The 19,580-nt window shown below is 38.1% G+C and overlaps 1 protein-coding gene across 1 annotated transcript in view; it reads right to left on the bottom strand.

Moving 5' to 3' along the window:
• BMT2 (base methyltransferase of 25S rRNA 2 homolog) overlaps window positions 1–13,417 on the bottom strand; it is a 30,708-nt gene extending 17,291 nt beyond the window's left edge. Inside the window, exons 1-2 of the mRNA XM_059847119.1 lie at window positions 13,247–13,417; window positions 887–1,028 (exon numbers count right to left, since the gene is read on the bottom strand). Of these exons, the coding sequence (XP_059703102.1) occupies window positions 887–1,028; window positions 13,247–13,397 (293 nt within the window). The 5' untranslated portion in view covers window positions 13,398–13,417. The remainder of the gene's footprint in view (window positions 1–886; window positions 1,029–13,246) is intronic.
• Window positions 13,418–19,580: the final 6,163 nt, after the last annotated feature.

Here is a 19,580-nt window from a genome sequence, read left to right on the forward strand (position 1 = left end):
TTTCACAGTCAATTCCCTCTTCTCTTGTTTTTTAATGGGCTCAAGAGAATTTAAATTTAGCAATACCACATCTACTGCTCTTTGCTCAGCACTCTGCAACACTCACCTGCAAGACCTTCAGACTGGCACACAAGATTACTTTCTGGTTTTCTGAAGTCATTCCCTTCCCAATGGCAAGACCATTGACACATTCTCTTCCCATTTAAATCTCAACAGCATTTTGTTTTATTCTGCTGTACAGATACTGCGGTATGCCTTGGATGCCAACTGTATGCAGGAATTCTGAATGACCAACATCTCTCCTCTTTTTACTATTTATTTTCCTCAGGGACTGAAATAGTTTAGTGCCTCATTTCATGACTTTACAGTTCAGATAGCTCAACAAAAACTAGATGCTTATGACTAATAGGGATTTTAGAGTTTCAAACACATTTAAAACAAGTTTCACAGAGGTAAAGTCTGTCACAGGAGATTAAGAACAGAAAATTAAGCACCAGAGATCTGCATGTATAGATTAAACACTATTATATGTACAAATCAAACCAAACCCTTGAAAATTAAACTTCAGTTACACTCACCGCATTTATTCAGCTTAGGTTCAGAAGCATGGAAAATTACTTTATATTTGCAAACAGTATTTGAGAAAAAAAAACCTGTTTGTTGAAAATACTTCAATAAAGGATCATCTAATAACAAAACATTTCATAAGCTATTTCCTTAGTAAGCTGGAATGCTAAGAAGGTATTTCTTTAAGAAAGCAATAAATTATTAATATGCTATAGGACAAATGTTAAATACTGGCAAAAAGTAAAAAACAATTAAGCTTTGTAATATAAATAATTGCAAGTAAAAGTGTGAAATTGTGTGTTTCAAATACATTATTTACCTGCAACACCATTCAATTCGGCCTTCCCCTTCACAAGTTTTTGCCCAGTGATTATCTGCAAGGTTTTTCATTGCCACAGCATATTCACACAGAGTTTCCTCATCCTCACAGTGCTCACGCCAGATCTTATCAAAGTCTCCCACTAAACAAAACAAAACAAAAAAATTGCACATCAGATACAAAGTCTCTCATTATCTCCACGGCAAAATCCCCATCCAGTTTAAGAGTTACAAAATGCACCAAAAGCTTACTTTACCTCCACTTAACAAAAACAAATTCTACTTTCTGTAGTCATAAACACAGTACTCCAAGTTTTGGGGCAGGAAGGGGCTGTCAGGTACTTGAGAAACTAGAAATATCAGTACACGGATTATGTTCCATTTGTTCTGTGAAATTAAAGTCCCTGGGAAGTTTTGCGTTTTAGGTTTCTGTGCATGAGCATTTAACACAACAAACATTTTAGAAATGAAAGATTTAAAGGTTTCTATTAGCATTCACATCCATGGCAAGTACTGTAGATGACATTACATGAAAAAGCCATGAAAGTTAATCCCACACTATAGATTTCTTTGGGTATACTGAAAAAGAAATTCAAACCCTCATTGACCGCTGTCTAATCTAGCCAGGCCCAATAAATTAGCTTCTAGAGATAGTACTGAAGAATCAAATCAACTATGATCAGAAAATCTCAGACAAACTCCTTTCCTAATCTTTAGGGACAGATATACTTCCACGCTCCTCACCTCGCTGAAAAGAAGTCTTGCAGGTTAAGTTCTGGCTCTTCAAAGTAATTAAACATGATTTTCCTTCTTTGCTATTAAGAATCCACTTCTCCTAGCCTGCTTTACATAATGCACTGCTAAACGAAAACACGAAACGCTAGTCATGGCTAGCCCCATTTCCTATACAGCATGCAAACCCTTGGTGTACCTTACTGAAAGGATGTTTCTGCCCTAAGAAAGACGCTTTCCTGGCATGATGTCCACTAATTGTTTTTGTGTTTCTTAACCATAAATGTGTGCACATATCTACAATATATGCCAATTTGCAGAATAAAAAATATGTACTGATTTTGAACTGACAAGCTAATACAGCTTAAAATAACTTTTCAAGAACACAGCTATATTTTAAGCTTTAACTCAGACAAACAACACACTTTTCATAATATGGCTCTATCTTGTAGCATTTTTATATGAGAAGGAAATACTTTGAAAGTATATCAGCCATAAGATAATAATAAATGTCTGTAAAGCCTGAAAGTAGCTTACAGTATGACCTGTCCTCACTCCAGTAAGAGATTGCTGTTTCTAACACACTTATGGCAATTTCTTTGATGCACTTTGTTTCAATTAGCAGTAAATCAAGGATTTTTTCCAGTGACAACCTTTTTATTTTTTTCCTCCTGTGCAAAGCAACAACAATCCTCACCTCATTTGTCCTGCACTTACAGAAAGACTGGCCCTGATGGACAAGTATAGATGTATACTTAAAAGATTTAAATCAACCATCCAGGTTACTCCCTACTTAGGTTTGGTTTAGGGAAGTCATAGCAATTTTCAGAAATAAGCATCTAGTACACTTGTACAATCATCAAAGTGAGTCATGTTTAAAATGAGGTGTTTATACTCCCTAGTCTGAGATGGCATTTGAGATGGAAGGGAGTGGCTCAAATTTAATGTTACCAAAATGGGGAAGCTGTGCAAGAAATTATGCATTCTACTTGCTATTCAACAAGCATATATGAGAAAGTTATTACACTGGACAGAAAAAACCAAAAAAACCACCAAACCAAAACTGAATGACATCCCTCAGAATTTTCCAAATGATCTAAGTTCAGAGAGGTATGCTTTATAAGAAATGGTATTAGCAAGGTCACCAGCTGACCACCAGGGCACAGCAAACACCCAAGCTACAGACAAATCCCCGCAGGGGGTTCTGCTAAAACCTGTGGGGCACTTTCCCAGAGCTTTCAGGAGAGCCTTCTGTAGAAACAAACAAGCAGAACAGGACATACCCTACTGACAAAAGAGAGCAGAAAATGGTAACAACAGTGACCTACCAGCGCAAAGGGGGCAAAACAAACACACTTCCTAACAATCGAAGCACTAGCAAAGACTGAAGTGATTCTCAACAGCAAATTCATTCTGGTGCAGCTTAGACAAAGGGTTATAATTTCTCCACCACAATACTCTGAGTCCTACTGCATGCTCCAGACAGCTGTGAAATGCTTCAATGACTCGCAGTTGCTAGAGACTTGTTTGAATACGTAGCCAATTGGAAAGGTAAAAAGTAAATGAATGAACACCTACTGAAGGAAAATATCACAAATAAAAAAAATGAAGTTTATTACTACTCTTTTATTTCAATACTTAACTGGTCTATTCCTGAAGCAATTATTCTATTTTCAAATACCCCTTTTCCTTAAAGCTTAAGAAATAAGAGAGATGGGAAAGAAGAAATATACAAAGACCAGATGTTCTTAACTAGCCTACCTTTAGTAACAACAAAGTAGTGATGCCTTCTAAGAGCAAATCCTGCTCTCACAGCAGCTGCTCTGATTTCCTTCTGAACAAATCAAAGATTTGCACCAGTCCCTGGAAGTCAGATGAGGGATAAGAGCATCCACAGATAAGGAGTCTTAAATTGAGGCATACAGCAACAGACCCAGAGCTGACTACCGGCACACTGGGACATGAACTTTGGGTTACAACAGAGCTGCCTATAAGAGTAACAGCTTCTTGGCTCTGAGCTGACACGAAAATAAAATTGAATTATACAGACCATGAGGAGAGAGATGCAGAACAAAAGTGAAAAATTTATCACAAAGCAATTCTGTCACACATCCTATATTAAGTCAATTCTGTCAGCACTTCTGGTTTATTTTCATTTACCAATACAGCGATACAGAAATTGTGTACATGGGACAGATGCAGCCCTGCTTTTGTATGAGGAGCACTGAAACAGAAGGAGGAAGAAGGCAGATATAACAAGGAGAGGACAAACTTCCACAAGATCACAACTGACAGCGAAGGTAAATATGGAACAACTTCCAGCTGTTCCAACAATCTGAGACAGAAAGATCTGATTAAAAGAGAAAAAAAGAAGTTATTTCCTCACAAAATGTATAACTAAGCTTAAAGTCCATGAAGTTCATGCAGCTGGGCAAACTACAGGAAGAAAATCCATGACAAACTCTATATTCAAAGATGAGATTTCTAACTCAGGAGCTCCTAGACCACAAAATCACTAAAAGACTGAATGGTAAGCAAGCACAGTGATACTCCAGCAGCATTTTTCACTTATTCTTGTCTAAACATCTGCTGTTGACCCACTGTCAATACTGATTTTGATACGATGCCCATTTCTCTGCTTTTTCATGGACACAAGCTCCAAACAACTGCAGATAATGGGTCATCTTAAGGCACTGGCACCGTTGTGCAGGGCCTTTCAAAGGGTCTGGCATCTAATTTCGTATGAGCAAGTAGCATGGCAGTGCATTGTTCTGCTGTGGTTCTTCCTCCCCCATACTTTAACATAGTGAGCTTTGAGAAGACACAAACAAGCACATCAGATATAGGAACTTTAAATCCAGAATCATGCTCCGATACTGAGTTGAAAATGCAAATAATCCTTCCTATCGGTTGAGATTTTGAGACAGTGACTACAAGTCTTGAAGCATTCAATTTCAAACTGATATCCAGAACACAGAAAAGTTACACATTAATTTTTTTCAAGCAGTATATTATAATCCACTGTGCCCTAATTTTTCAAGCAATACATTATAATCCAGGTACAAATATGGCATTAACTCTAGAGTATAGAGTTAAACATTTATTTATGAATCAATAAATTTTTGCTTATGTAACCAAACAGGCAGTAAAATATGCAGGAACGTTTCATGACAAAACTAGCAGTTACTAGAGAAAAAAGATAAATTCTTCTATTAAGCAATCAGCAGCTGTAAATTAAATAGTAGTTTGTGGTAGGCAAATCTACTAGACTAAAAAGAAAAGTCTTGAATCTTTGACCACATCCTAAAGTTAATATCTGATTTTGTGTATTAAACTTTTCATACTCATGACTGTACAATAACATAAAGCTGAAGGCACTAAACACTTTTACTTTACACTTACAGATTACCTTTTATGCAATTTAAAACCTCTTTTGAGTGCTGAACCTTCAGAGATCTTCATAGGCCTAAGATCTCCATCAAGGAGCCAGTATGCCACTGTCCAGCTGAAAAGTTTGACTGGTAAAACTAGCTCATAATAGGAATTTTACACGCCTCAAAGCACTATACCCATGCTACTTCAAAATTAATTAAAGCTTGTTCTATTTTATTCAGAATTACCTAGAAAATAAATAAATAACCTACTCTTCCTCTTAAAGGTTAACTATTCCTTTAAAGCCAAAAATGTCAAAGCCCACTGCTTCCTAGAATTCTGTCACTGAACAAACGACTGATCCACTTGCTCTTTGTGACACAGACTTTACAGTAACAAAAATCCAATACTGCTTACCTAGGACAGATGAATCCTTCTAAGTAATTTCTACCCAAATTAATATTGCCCACAGAATAGCCAAGTCATAACCCTGAACTCAACCACAGACGTATCAGCAGCTGCTGAATACTGTCACACAGAGAACAGGTCAGGCATGTATTAGTTATTTTTAAATTATCCTAATTACAAGATAATTTTAATTGTGGGTAACAGTAATAGAGCCCAAATGTTAGCTGTAGCTTTCAACAACCAAAAATATTTTTAAAAGAGAAGAATCATACTAAATTAGTAAGAACTCCCCTAGCTCCACATTTATTTACAAGTCCTTATCAGAGGTTCTAAGAACAGCATGAGAAGATCAGGTTTGCCATTCTTGGTGAGACAAACCTACATCATAATTCTCTCCAGGTAGTCTGTTACTAAGAAAAAAAAAAATTCTGCTTTCTTCCATCCCATTAAAAAAAAATTCTTTTAAAAAGTCATTTATTTGTAGAGTGTTAAATTGAACTGTAATTTAAGATATGCGTATGAAATAAACAAAAAAAAATAATTAGGCAGTTTTTCTTCAACTTCTGATAGAACAAATCATGTCAACTGGTATTTTAAGAAAACATAACCTTTTGTAATATAAAAGAAATAGAGCTCAGTTCTGCTAAAGGCAGTATTTTTCATTTTGGAATGGGATGAATCCAAAACAAACTGATTTAAATAATTCAGTTTTATCAAGCTACACAAGAGTTATCACATAAGAGTTATAAAAGTACTACCTGCACCTACAAGAAGAGATTTGTAATTACTTACTTATTTTCCATAAGTCCACTGGTGCTCTTTGGAAAAACAGTGCAGTCATCTCTGACAATCTCAAAACTAACTATAGAATATTTCATCCATCACCAAACAAGACCTAGCATATCAAAAGTTAACTGGTACTGATACTGTGCATTTAAGTCTTCATGTAATGTAATGCAGGTTACATGTAATGCAGGTTAGATCTTAAGTAACAACTTCCTCCCAAAAAAGAAATTTAAAAATAGTAATAATAATCTAAAAAAAACCCCTAAAAAACCCAGAAACAAACAAACAACAAAACCAAACAAACAACCCACCCATCAAAAAACAAAACAAAAAACCCCTTGAGGAGAAGGGTAATTATTTCCTTCTGGGAAAATAAAATTTTCTCAATTCAAGGTAGCTTTAATTGGAAAAACCACAACAAAAACAAAAACAAGCAAGCAAAAACAACAACAAAAAAAAACCCTCCAAAAACCCCCAACAATGCCTCAACACACCAAAATCCACCCCCAAGTGTTTCAGGGTTTAAAGTCTTCTACATACTGGTAGATAACGGAGCAGTGTAGAAAATCAGATTCAATCCACTCCCTTTTCAAAACCTTCATTTAACAATACACTGCCTTTCTATTTTCTCCTCTACCACAACTTTGGCTGTGGTAGAATAGAAAATAACCTCAATATTCATAACAACAACAAAAGGCAAAACTAAACCAGACATGTTAATATTTGCACAATATTAACACTACCTTAATAAAAATTACTAAATTTTCTTCATGGTAAAAAGGAAACCTATTCCCACAACTAACAAGTGCCCATGACAATGTAACGTTACATGACCAGCTGCTTGCCTAGCAAGGTTTTTGAGGTTTTTTTTTTTTTTTTTGTTTGCTGATGGCAGTGCACTGCAGAATGAAAAGAACTGATCTCATTCTCATCCTCTTAAGATCACCTCTCACTTGCTGGAAACAGTAAACTAGCTTCTATAACATGCTAAACAGTAAATGAGGAAAGCAGTCCTACACTGTTCACTAGTCTAAAATTGAAATCAAATTCCTATTAATATCTGACAAAAATTCCTCATTAACACTGTCAATTGAGATTTAGCTGTACTACTAATGTATGGATGCTGTGGCAATGATAAGAAAAAATAATTACATGAGGAGTATCAGCAAATATTAGGACATTCATAATTTTCATTGTATACCAAATAAACTTACTGAACATCTTACTAAACGTCTTACTAAATGCATATTCAGCACTCCTTGCAAACGACATTAGGTATTTTTGGCTTCTCTGTTTTCCAGTTTTACATGTCTACATACAGAACATGAACTTCAACTTGGACAAAGTTCAAGAAATCAGAGTTAATATTTTCCTTCTCATGTCTGACTAGTATATGCTTCACATTTCTTAGGAGTTACCTCAACTATTTCAGAATAAAATATTTTTAAAAAAAAACAAGTGCAAAAAATCTAACTAGCTTTCTCTATCTTAGTATCCTCCAACCTACATGGCAAGGATTCATTTGACCAAATGAGGATTTCTACATGTGGCCTCTCAGGTAAACTTCCTATCCATCTGTTTACAGGAAACAGACTCTGAGGGCCCAACTGACATTTCAGCATCTACTGGAGGTCAGCTTAGATCACTCTGAAGAATAATTTGTGTCTCTACTATAAATCTCTGATGGCCATCACAGAAACAGCATGCATGTCATAGTTTAAGCAATTACTGCCCCCAGGTGTTGGATCTACTCTTCTGGAAACTTCATTCCTCTCCTCTTTCCCAAACCTGACTTTCTGGGATGGACTATGTGCTGCACCTTAACACAACACAGACATGAACATGTTAACAGAAGCTACCGGTTTTGGTAATTTTTGCAAATGCAGGAGGAGCTAAACTTAAGCTGATGCATAGGTACAGATTTCATTATGCTGACCCTGTAACAGGAACACCATCTTCCCTGCCAGGGCAGCAAAGGAGCAGGGAAGTTGTCACAGACCTGTTTGTTCAGTGAGTGCAAGCCCATGCTGTAGCCAGTACATTTTCAAATGTACAGGCTAACTAAATGATAGCAGTAATTAAATCCCCCAAAATGTAGATCTTATGTGATTTCTAATGAAAGCCTTGTTGCAAAACTGTGGTCTGCAAACTGTAAGGGCAAACACACCTTCTTAACGCTCATGTCATAAACTAGAATCAGTTTTCATTTTAATGAAATAAAATTTAGTTTCTACTGCTGGAAAATTCAACAGTTAGTATTACAAAGTGTCTTCCTCTTCCAAGAAATTATTGCAAGTGGTAAAACAAAATTAGTACCTTGAAAACTTCAGTTTATTTCTACTGTAAATCAGTTATATTTAACAAAAAGGAGCAACAACTGTTAACTTATCGTGTAGAGTTCAATGACAAAGTTTTTCCTGTCCTGTGAAAAATGACACCATTTCAAAATGTTTCCTGTTTCACATTAGGAAGAACTTAAGCTCTCTCATGGTTTTTCATGAAAAACATGAGACGAAGAGACCATGAAACAACTGAGTTTAGAACAACCCTTCTACCTAAATGTCTAAACCACATACCGACTTGGATTACTTATTATCATCAGGCAGGGTCCTGTAAATTTTCCCTGATTTTCTGAAAAAACCTTAAAAAAAAGTTCCTTTTCTTTGATGTTTCAACAAATATTTCTTTTAAGGAATCAAACTGCCACCTAGAAATGGTTTTGTTAGCTTCTGTGATGTGGTAACTAGTAACAGGACAAACAACATTGCTGTGTGATTCTCTAAGCCTCAGCAGCCTTAGCAGGCATATGTTAGGAGAAATGAACTGTTTTAGTGAACATACAGGAAAACATTTCATAAAATACCTTTACAGATACCTCAGCAATTTTTTTTACTTGTACATATTACAGAATTTTAAGGGAAAAGTAGTCTTGTAAATCATCTTTCAGACTATACATAGAACCATCTATTAACTGAGGGTCGTGCTACAGAGAAAACATTTACTTGATAAATACAGCTCTGCAGGACTACAAAGGTAATAAACAACAGAGTAAAACAGGATGCTTCTGTATCAGGGAAAGGGATTTTTATCCCAGTAAAAATTAAACCTATTTACTTACTACAAGTAATTGGAAGCAAACAAACATACATCACATAGCAGATGTTCAGCAGATCTTGCATAGTTCCTTAGGAACCGCTAAATCAGCTCTTACAGGTCTGTCAGTCAGGCTCAACACGCATCAGCCTACATGCAGCATCTGAAACATTCATGCACATGTGCAACCCGTACAACACGCTCCAGCCCATGGCTGCAGGTGCCCAAAGGATGCATAGAGGAAAGCTCTGTAAAACTTGGGGTCACCTGTGGTACCAAGCAACAGAACCAAAAGGAAGTGACTAAATCAAACATTGTTTTTGCCCCATCTCCATGTAGCAACAGAAATTCAAACACTATGGAAAATCATAATTTCTATACTTTCTAAATGCTTGTGTCAAGCATCCAGAACCACTGTGAAATTTCTGATAAGTGAATAACTCACTACTTGAGAGCAGTTTCAGCTTTTGGATTTTACTGTGATGTGTAAAATAATTAAGATTAAATGACTCTGTTTCAATAGGAAGCAGGAATAAAACTAAAAAATCCCATGAGCTTTATACTAATGAGAGAGACTCCTAAGTGAACATGTTACATCTCAGAGCTATTCTCACTTACTATTTTCTTTATTCTGAGAAAGTTTATAGGCTAACCTCAGGAATGATGTTTATTTTTAGGAACTACTATATACGTACTGTTTCTCTATCACAACCTAAAAGTAGCCTGAAACAACTTCTTAATGGTTTGCTGATTTAGTTGACACATTCACTCAGTGTGGACAAGAACCAATCACTTTACTTTAAAACACTCATCTGCTAAACTTCGTTAAATAATTTCAAAATATCACACAGAATACTACTGCAGAACCCACAGTAGAAAAAAAAAGCAGCCCAGCCTATAATTTCAAAATACCAAATCTGCCATGGCATTTATAATGACATGCTACCCTTTATTTTCTTATTAACAACAGAGAGGGGAAGAGAAGGGGAAGAAAAGGAAAAAAAGAAGAATAAAAAGAAGAAAAAAATTGAAATATTCTCATTGTAAGTCATACTGGTAATATCTAAACAATAGAAAAGTACTAGTCACACAGCAAAAAACCTAAAATTGTTGAAGAAAACAAAAAAAAAGTACTTCAGTGCAAACTTAAAAGCGTTTCAGCTGCATAATTTAAAAGATGGTAAGTGCTTGTCATGAATGGCAAGGGGCTGTGATATGAAACGAGGCACAGTACAGAACTACATATAAAATCCATACACCATACTTACAGGTATAAGTGATTCAGTAAGTGCAGAAATTAAAAAAATAGCCAAGGTTCAGCTTTGATTAATCTCCACTTTTTCACCAGGGAAAAAAATTAAAATCAAACACTCTACATGTCTGGGTGACTAAACTTTATTCTAGTAATTCCCTAGTAACTGCAAAAAAATTGCTGCAATGCTTCCCTAGTTAAGAAATATTGCTCTTGCACGTCTAATAAGTATGCAACTTCTTCAAAAACATGTTGGCTTGCAATTTTGGAGCATATTGTCACTTTTTTACTGGCTTATCTTCAAAAAAGAAGGGAACCATTGCAGAAGATGAAACGAAATTTTAACAATGGTGCAGTTATAAGCAACTCAATTCTGGCTTGCCTGTTACAACTGCCCATTAAAACACAAACCTGGATAACATCAGCAAGGCAAATGAATTAGCAAAGAAATCAGCTTATTAAAATCAAGTCCAAATAAAATCTATCAACACACATCTCAGTGTATCAAGGATGCATCTATTTCCTTTCAACACTTCTAACAGAAGACAGTAACTTAGGATCACATTACAATACAAAGGGCTTTCTTAGACTTATCTACCCTGTACAAAATAATCATATAGCTTTCAGAATAATGAACATGATTTTTCATCTACCAGCAAAATTAAAATGGGTTTCTACTTTGGCTTCTACAGACAAAGCACTGAAGTCCAAGCAACAGCAATTCTAGTAGTTTGCTTATTTAGACAAAATGGAAACTAGCTTCGTAGAACTCTAGTAAAACACAAGAGGAGACAAAGTAGAAAAAGAGAAAAAAAGACGATAAAAGATTGCAGAATAATGCAGAATTATGTTTCTGTTTCATATGCAGGTAAGAACACTGAATTGTGGAGTCAAGAGGCTTTTCCTGTGTAAAAAGCTGTAAACACATAAGCAAGGAAGAAGGGATTTTGCTCTTTGCTTTTCTATACTCAAGCCATAATTCAAAATGTATAGCAAAATTACAGATGATTTACTGATTTTTTATTTCTATTTAACAAACTGTCAACTTTAATGTTGTCAGGATAACATACTTGCCAGTCAGCATCATCAAGTATTAGAAAAAAAAATAATTCAAGAAAAGACCTTTCAGAGATCAAGCATGTCCTGGTGTAACAATTTCAGAATGACATTAAAGGCATTTAAGAAGGAGATTCTCAAAGCTGCCTTTAGAAGCAAAGGCAGATGAAGGTAGAAAACACTCCAAAACTAAAATTCTTAAGCTGAAAGAACCTAACATAGGAAGTAGTACTGGCTACTAAGCACTAGTAACTTGTAAGGACCACCTGCTATTGGATGAGAAGTTAATGGGTAGAGTGTTTCTTGTGGCATAGATGTGATGAATTGTTTGGTTCTAACTCAATGAAATGGTTTTAACTCTCAATGAAATGACCTATCATGTTGCACTTTGGAGTGACTAGAAAAATCATTGTAAAGTTTCCACTAACGCATGATTTATGAGCCATAGGAAGTAAATGAAAATGCTGTTGGCTCTTTCACTTAACCAGCTACACACAACTTACCCTTGAGCACAAACTAGTTTTTTGCTAAGAAATAGACTTACAAAAACTTCCTCCTTATTTAGGTTCTCATCTAAACAAAAAATAAATTAAATCAGTTGCTACAGAGATTGCTCATTTAAAAAAAAAAAAGTTAACAAAGCCAATCCTTGTCCGTCTTAATCTACAGGTGCTCCGAAATAACACAGAAACATGAACTGCTAAAAGCTGGACTACTTTGCCAGGACTGGAATGTTTAAATATACTATATTCATTCTCCCAACATTTGAGTGAAGGGAGATCCTCCCTTAAGTTCTGCCTCACCAGGGGCAAAATAAACAGAGACTTTTGATCAGTATCTAGATAGGTCGGTATTTATGCCCAAATCCCATGAACTGGCTCCAGGGGAGATTTTGGGAGTCCAGAAGGCAGTATGACCTTGTTTCTTTAACAGAAGTGTCATATGCAAACACAGAGGAGAGACAAGAACTTGTGTCTACAAGAGGAAGAGCTCCCATTTCATGTGTGCTCTTCTGGAGGTGAGCTGCAGGCTCACTAAAAGAATGGATGGATGAATTTTCTGTGACCTGTGCTAGCATTTCAGGGAGGTTTTAAAGCATTCCAATACCACCCATAAAAACCTTGCATAAGGGCATTAATACTGACGACAAAGGAGATTTTTCAAAGACTATGAATAATTACAATAGCTTTACCCCAACCTCTTCAGTTAGTGCTCCTGCCTGAACTACTGCGCTACGACTGAAAGACAGGAGGCACAGATAATTCACAAAGACCTGTGCCTTTCCAGATCACCATTCAATCTCTTTTGGCATTCATCATCTACTGTTCTCACGCTTGCAGATCCTCAGTTTGGAAAACACTGCTATACGGCAGGGAAGCTCCCTTCTCGGCCAGGAAGGGGGCTCCGCTGCCAACAGCTCCAGGAAAGCGGCACAACCCCGGCAGACCAGACCGGCTGCCTTCGGTGGAGCTGTGGGCAGCCGACGGCAGCGGCGACTCCGCTCTCCCGGGAGGAGCAGGAAGCGAGCGCGGAGCTGCTCCCGGCCGCCCTCCCCCGACACCCGGCCGGCCCGCCGCCCCCCGCCCGCGGGGGACACCCCGATCCCCTGCCGGCGAGGGCAGCGGGGCGGCCCGGCCGGGGCGGCCCCCTCCCCCGTGTTACCTTCCCGGTACTTCTTGCGCAGCCGCCGGTGGACGCTCTTCACCACCCCCGACAGCTTCTCCTGCTCCAGCTTCCGCTCCTGTTCCGGGGGTGGCGGCGGGGCGGCGGCGGCCCCGCCGGGCCGGGGCCGGGGCTGCGGAGAGGCCTCCATGGTGTTCCCGCTGCTCTCCGCGCACCGCCCGGCCCAGGGGGAGGCGCGCGCCGTGCCGGGGCTGCGCCGGGCGGGCATGCGCGCGCCGCCCCCGCCGCGCGGGCAGCCGGGACATGGAGTCCGCGCGCGCGCCCCCCGCTCCGTGGCCGCGCCCCACGCCCCACGTCCGGGCGCTCCCGCTGTTAGCGGCCCGAGGTGTGGGGTGGGTTATTGTCGACTGAACTTGCCATTCGCATGTCTGGAGCGGGTCACTCCGCCGTGCTTAGCAAAGCAGTGAGGAGGAAAACACAGCGAGTGTCCGGGGCAGTGGGAATTCCCCTGTAGGCTGTGTGTCTTACCCGAGAGACCCCCGTGAGGGAGCGGCCGGGAGCTCGTCTGGCGCGGGGTGGCAAAACCAGTTCCCCACCTACAAACGACCTTGCGGAAAAAACCTGAATTCAGAATGTACTCGAGCAAACCTGGGCGGCTAGGTGGCCCTGGTGCGGGTGCGGGCGCCTGAAGAACACCAGTTTTGTTCCGTTTTTTTAATGTGTTCGTGGAGCTGCTGGGCCCTTTCTCTGCGCAGCGCAGTTTCTGGCATGCCTTTGGGTGGAAAGACGCTGCTGGAGCCGGAGCAGCAGCTGCAGCCAGCAGAACTGCCCCTCACAGCGGGCACTTCTGTCTGCTGCTCTCTGTGCCCGGCCGCGGCCTTTCCCCAAATCCCGAGTACGTCGCTTCTCTCTCTTGGTAATTGTTGGAAATGGGATAGACAAAACCATTCCTTACGAGATCATGGCAGGGAAATATGCCACGAAGCTGCTTGTTTGACGTGGCCAGAAGCCGCTAATTTCCTCTTTGAAGATGTTAAAAAACATTAAGGGGATAGTTGCGGCTACAGTTAAATCTGTGACAAATCTGGCAGTAGGTAGGGTTGAGATTTCATCCTGATGAGAAGTCTGTGGCACACGACTTTGTGCAGTGGGATGCATAACGGGTTCTTATCAGCACCATGATGGTCCTGCCACAAAAAAAATTACAGCTAATCACAGAGCACAGTGGTTTTCTGCTTTTCTGATAAAATTCTTTTGAAGGTGCAATTATCAAGGCAAAACTCTAATGTCCAAAGAGAAGGGTTTCATTGTTACTGACTGCAAATTCTTCCCTTGTTCACTCACTCTGAGTGAGGTATGTAAATACTGATCTCACCCATCACCTTGAAGTGCCCCTGTAATGCCCAAAGGTCCAGCTTTTTCTGTGCTGATATTTTTTAGAGAGTGTTTAAACAACTTCATTGTATTTTGGATCTTTCATCACTATGTATTATGTGTTTTATTGTGAGAGTATTTCCATTTTGTTTTGTTGGGTGGGGTATTTTTTCTTCAAAATACAGGAGAATAATGGAAGGAGAATTTAAATTTTTGCTACTAACATCAGCAATAAGAAAGAAAAAAAATCCATGTAGTGACTGAGTTTTTCCTTTAGTTACATTTTCCTTCCTAAGTTCTGAAACTGAAATAAGGGATTGTGTGTTAATGAAAAAAACATACCGCTGTAGATTAATTTTACTTTGACTTTGAAAACCTCCAAGAGTCATTTGCTAGTGTGGATTATTGTATTCCATACCAAACTAGTTCAGGAAGTTAAATCTGAATCAGAAATAAAACTTTATACTGGGGTTAATTATATCTTTCCGAAATATTTTTATTTCTAGTTTTATATGTAAGTCTACCTAAGAAGGATTAAGATGGTGTAAAAAGAGATTACAGTGATAATTACTGGAACAGGGAGCCTACATGGTGGTTAATGTTCTTTTCATTTTTCCATTGTGTAGGATTTGGGGAAGCACTGGTTGAGGAGGAAAAGCATGAGCCAGTGTTCTGTGTGTGTGACATCATACCAGGAGAGCACTGAGGGAGGAATCTCAGAAGAGTAGGAGTATCAGAGTGACAGAAGAGAGATGGAGGCGTTTGGAGGATGCCTTAAAAATACTGCTGGGGCATCAACACTCCCAGTCATGAGCCTCCAGACTTGGAATGTAGATTACACAGTCAAAATATGAGTGTGTCTGTGGTTTGGAGAATTGGAAATCTAATTGTAGAATTGGAAAACTGGGGTCAAATTATACTTATGTGAAATAGACTCTCTCAGAATAATAAGTTATTATTTGAATTACGTTATCACTGTTGTTTTTCAGCTCTCAGGGTTTCTTTCTAAAACTAGTAAAGTGGGTTTAAAACTACAAGGTAGTTTTGGTTATGAATTAACACAAAAGTTTAGTTTCAATAAGCAAGTAGGGAGCATTTATTACATGTCAAGTCTTTCCAGCCATGACGATTAAAGAATATTTGATGAAGAGGCATTACAGCCACAAGACACCCAGATATTTTCCAGAATATGTGATGGGATTTGGGTCCCAATGACAGGTTTCAAATGCAAAATGATTGAAGGAGGTGCTTCCCAGAGTGCTGCATGGAGATATTGGTGGGCAAAGGAGTGGACAATTAAAGCAGGACTGGTTCTCTAAGGCCTGATGGAACTGATGTCCCAGTGCTCTGTCAGGGTTGAGAAAAAAACATATGTGACCTATACATTTATTGAACCCATTACAGGAAGACCCAAGGAACAAATTAAGATGAACATAAATGTATTTATCCCTGAGGCATAAGAATAGAATGAGCAATAAGGATGCATGCACTTACTCCAAGGGTATAAAAGCAATAAACTACTCGTGTCCTGATAGGGGTGCTGCAGTTTCACTCTCTGGGAAAGAATGGTTTTGAGCAGCTGGACTTACTACCTTGACTGTTGAACGATCCTCTATGTATTAGTTACTTTCTAAATAAATTAATTAATTTAAAAAGCCAGTTTAGGGAAAGCTAGTTTCTTTTGACATTTCTGAAATATTTTAATGCCCATCACTTTTCATGAATAGCATTGGAATCAAAAGTCTTGGTTCACAGACTAGGAGGAGGAATAATGACAGCACTTTCCAGTACTTGTGTGGCTGGAACATTCACAGAGGATGTGGGAAAACCAGTTCACATCTCTACTCTGCCCACAGGGATCTGAACCCACATCTTCACCATGAGATTATATGAAGTGGAAGCGCTCTTCCTGGGGGAAGGGTGAAAGTAGCCTATATTTTCAGTCTTTCTCCCAGTGAAATTATGGAGGAAAAGTAGCATAAAAACTTTGTGAGCTGCAAATCAGCAATGTTTTGCTTCCATCTTTTTCTGTGGCAGTTTTGACAATTAAGTCTTCTCAGCCTCTTCTGTCCAGTGTGATGACATCATCAAAAGAGTCTCTAATGGAATGTAATCTGCAAAAATATTACCAAAAGCATATAATTGTTTTAATGGAACACTGAAACACGGTGGTGATTTTAAAGGAATAAAATGTTCTTTGTTAGATGTATCTGAATGGCAGGCAAACAAGCAGCAGTAGTATGTTTGGGTTGAAATGAAGATTTTCTTCTTCATTAACTGTGGAGTCTTATAAGCCATGAAAATAACATAATTTAGTTTAAAAAGTGGGATTCACATTCCTGAATTTGCACTGATGTGGTTATTTAGAGTTGGTCCATTGCATTCTCCAGACTACACACTGCAGTAATTTAGTAATTAAAGTTACATAGTAATTAAAACTGCTACCCCATAACAATAATTTTATAACTACAGATCTTGGATTCCCTTTCTGGAGACTGACAACTTTAAGTACACACCAGTAGTCCCTTTACTTAGTATCCTGTGTATTTTAGTCAAAAAAAAATAGGCGTGATATTGATTTTGGTTTGCATCTGAAGTCCCAATATTTACATAAATAAACATTTTGCTTTGGAAAGCGGAGGATTTTTCTACTGCAGGACAAATTAAAGTTGGTCCTCAAGTGGGTAGAGACACCCAGCTTGTAGAAGGGTTAAAATACTTCCCAAATAGGGGCTCATTGTGGAATTTAATTAAGTATCTTTAAGATCATGAGAATTAGATACTGATAAAAGATTTTATTGATTGAAGTTCTGTCTTTTACTTACTAGCTTGTGTTGCAAAATGAGGAATAGTTTTAACAACAGCCAGCATGTCTGATAAACAGTGCATTCTCTACCTCCATTCTGGCCAGTAGGTACTGTCTGTGTCTGTCCATGGAAAGGAGCTGTTTCTTTTGACACAGGAGGGAAAAGTTAAGAATTTGTAAGTCCCTTCAGACTATCACTCTTGTAATAGTAAAGTGGGAGTTAAGTTAGTTTCATGGAACTACTGAAATATTTACTGAAAAGCAGCAAAGCACTTTATACCTAAATTATCCTGGACGTTATGTGCGTGAGTAGAAAGTAAAACAAGCCTTTAATGCTGAGAACAGACAATGCACTTTCTAATAATTGCTGTATTCATTGCAACTTCTTTGCAACATGAGCATCACAAACATACTTAATACCCTAGTAACAAAGATCATAAAATGTAAACATAATTTTTTGAAAATCAATCCTAAATTCCCTTAAAAATCTGTTCGTTTTTAAAAATAGATTTTAGTCTGAGCATATTCCCCTGTTATTTGGAATGTATGAATTATTCAATAACCAGAGTCAATATCATGATAGCTTTAGCAAAGACTACTAGCCACTCTTTCTAGATCGAGTTTCTTAGCTGATTTCTTGCTGCCATGTAGGATTAACTCATAAAATCACTTTGATTTAGCAAGAGATGTCAAAACATCCAGCAGGTCTAACTGGTTTTCTTCCAATGTCATTCAAAATAGTATGTGGTTTTAGCACTGGTTCATGTTTCTGTCAGCTGCTATCTATAAACTTGCAGTATAATCAGTTCAGACACAGTAACTTTAAGAAAGTTTGGTACTAGTACAAAAACTTTTATGTTTGAAGTTTTGTGCATCTGCAGCACCTAAAAGTCTTACAGACTAAGACTAGATAGTCTAAAGTCAATTTTTGGGAGTAAAGTTCCAGCCTTTCTGTATAGGACAGGTGTGTATAATTTTAGTACCTCTCAACATCAATATAGATGTACAGTAGGTAATTTTCAACTTGGGAAATCTTGTACTGCAGGTATGATAGCCTGACTTATAAACTAAGATGACCTCAAAGTTTGATTGGAGTAGTGTATGCTAAAAAATTACCCAGAGAAAGGCTAAGGTGCATGTGAATTTTTGAGTTAGGAAAATAAATAAATTTGTGAGGAATAATCTATTTCTGTGATGCTGTGTATAGATCAGGGTATGCTGTGACATTTCACTTTTCTCCTTATTCCCCTCCTAAGTCCTGGGATGGCGTGGGAGAAGATATTTCAGGTATCTTTAGATATGACCTATAAAAGAAGTACATCTCTAGAATGAATAAAGTGTTCTTGTCTGTGCCAATGATTGCCCAACTCCTTTTAATCTCTCCTGCCTCTTGAATGCTGTCATGTGGCTTATCTGGGACTCTACTGAAGTTCAAGTCAATTTTCTGCTAAGCAGATGAGAGAACAACAACAAAGTCTATTCATACAGCATCAAACAGAGCTTTATCTTCAGGACAACATATTGCAGGCAGTATGATACACTTCAGGAAGAGCGAGGAATGCCAAAGCTCTAGCTCGTCCTTCACACATGGTATTTGGTTTGTGCACAGATCATGTGTTTGGTTTGGTTAAGTCTGGCCTCAGTGACAGTAGTATCTAAGATGTTATCAATAAAATTGAAAGGGCTACTATTCTCTTCATCATTTTGAAGGAGTCTAAAGAATGGTGGTAGGAAAAATGAAGTCATTAATATTAACACTGCTTCAGAAATTTTGACTGGAAGTACACATAGGTTTGCAGTAATTTTCCCATATGAGCACCACAGATAAATATTATCTGTTTGAAGAATGGTTTCTTTTTACTTCTCCAGAACATTTAATAAAACAACTGTGACACAAATACCATGAAGTGAGCATCCTCCACACTAGATTTTGTCAAAATTTTATCTCCATTACTATGGCTTAAGAATGATCTGATAGCAGCTGCCCTGAGGTATGAATTATAGTACAAACTGTAGAAGAAGAAGGCGGTTCTGAAATGCTTATGTAAAGCTAGGTAGAGTTGTGATAGCATTAAATAACCATTTCAATTTATTGAGGATACACTGATAGACTGTTACATTTAAAAAGATAGGAAATAGAACAGAAAGGTACTGTAACAATTACTGATGACATACATTTCTTACTGATGTTCA

The sequence above is a fragment of the Haemorhous mexicanus genome, chromosome 5, assembly GCF_027477595.1.
Source record: "Haemorhous mexicanus isolate bHaeMex1 chromosome 5, bHaeMex1.pri, whole genome shotgun sequence".
Lineage (NCBI taxonomy): Eukaryota > Metazoa > Chordata > Aves > Passeriformes > Fringillidae > Haemorhous > Haemorhous mexicanus.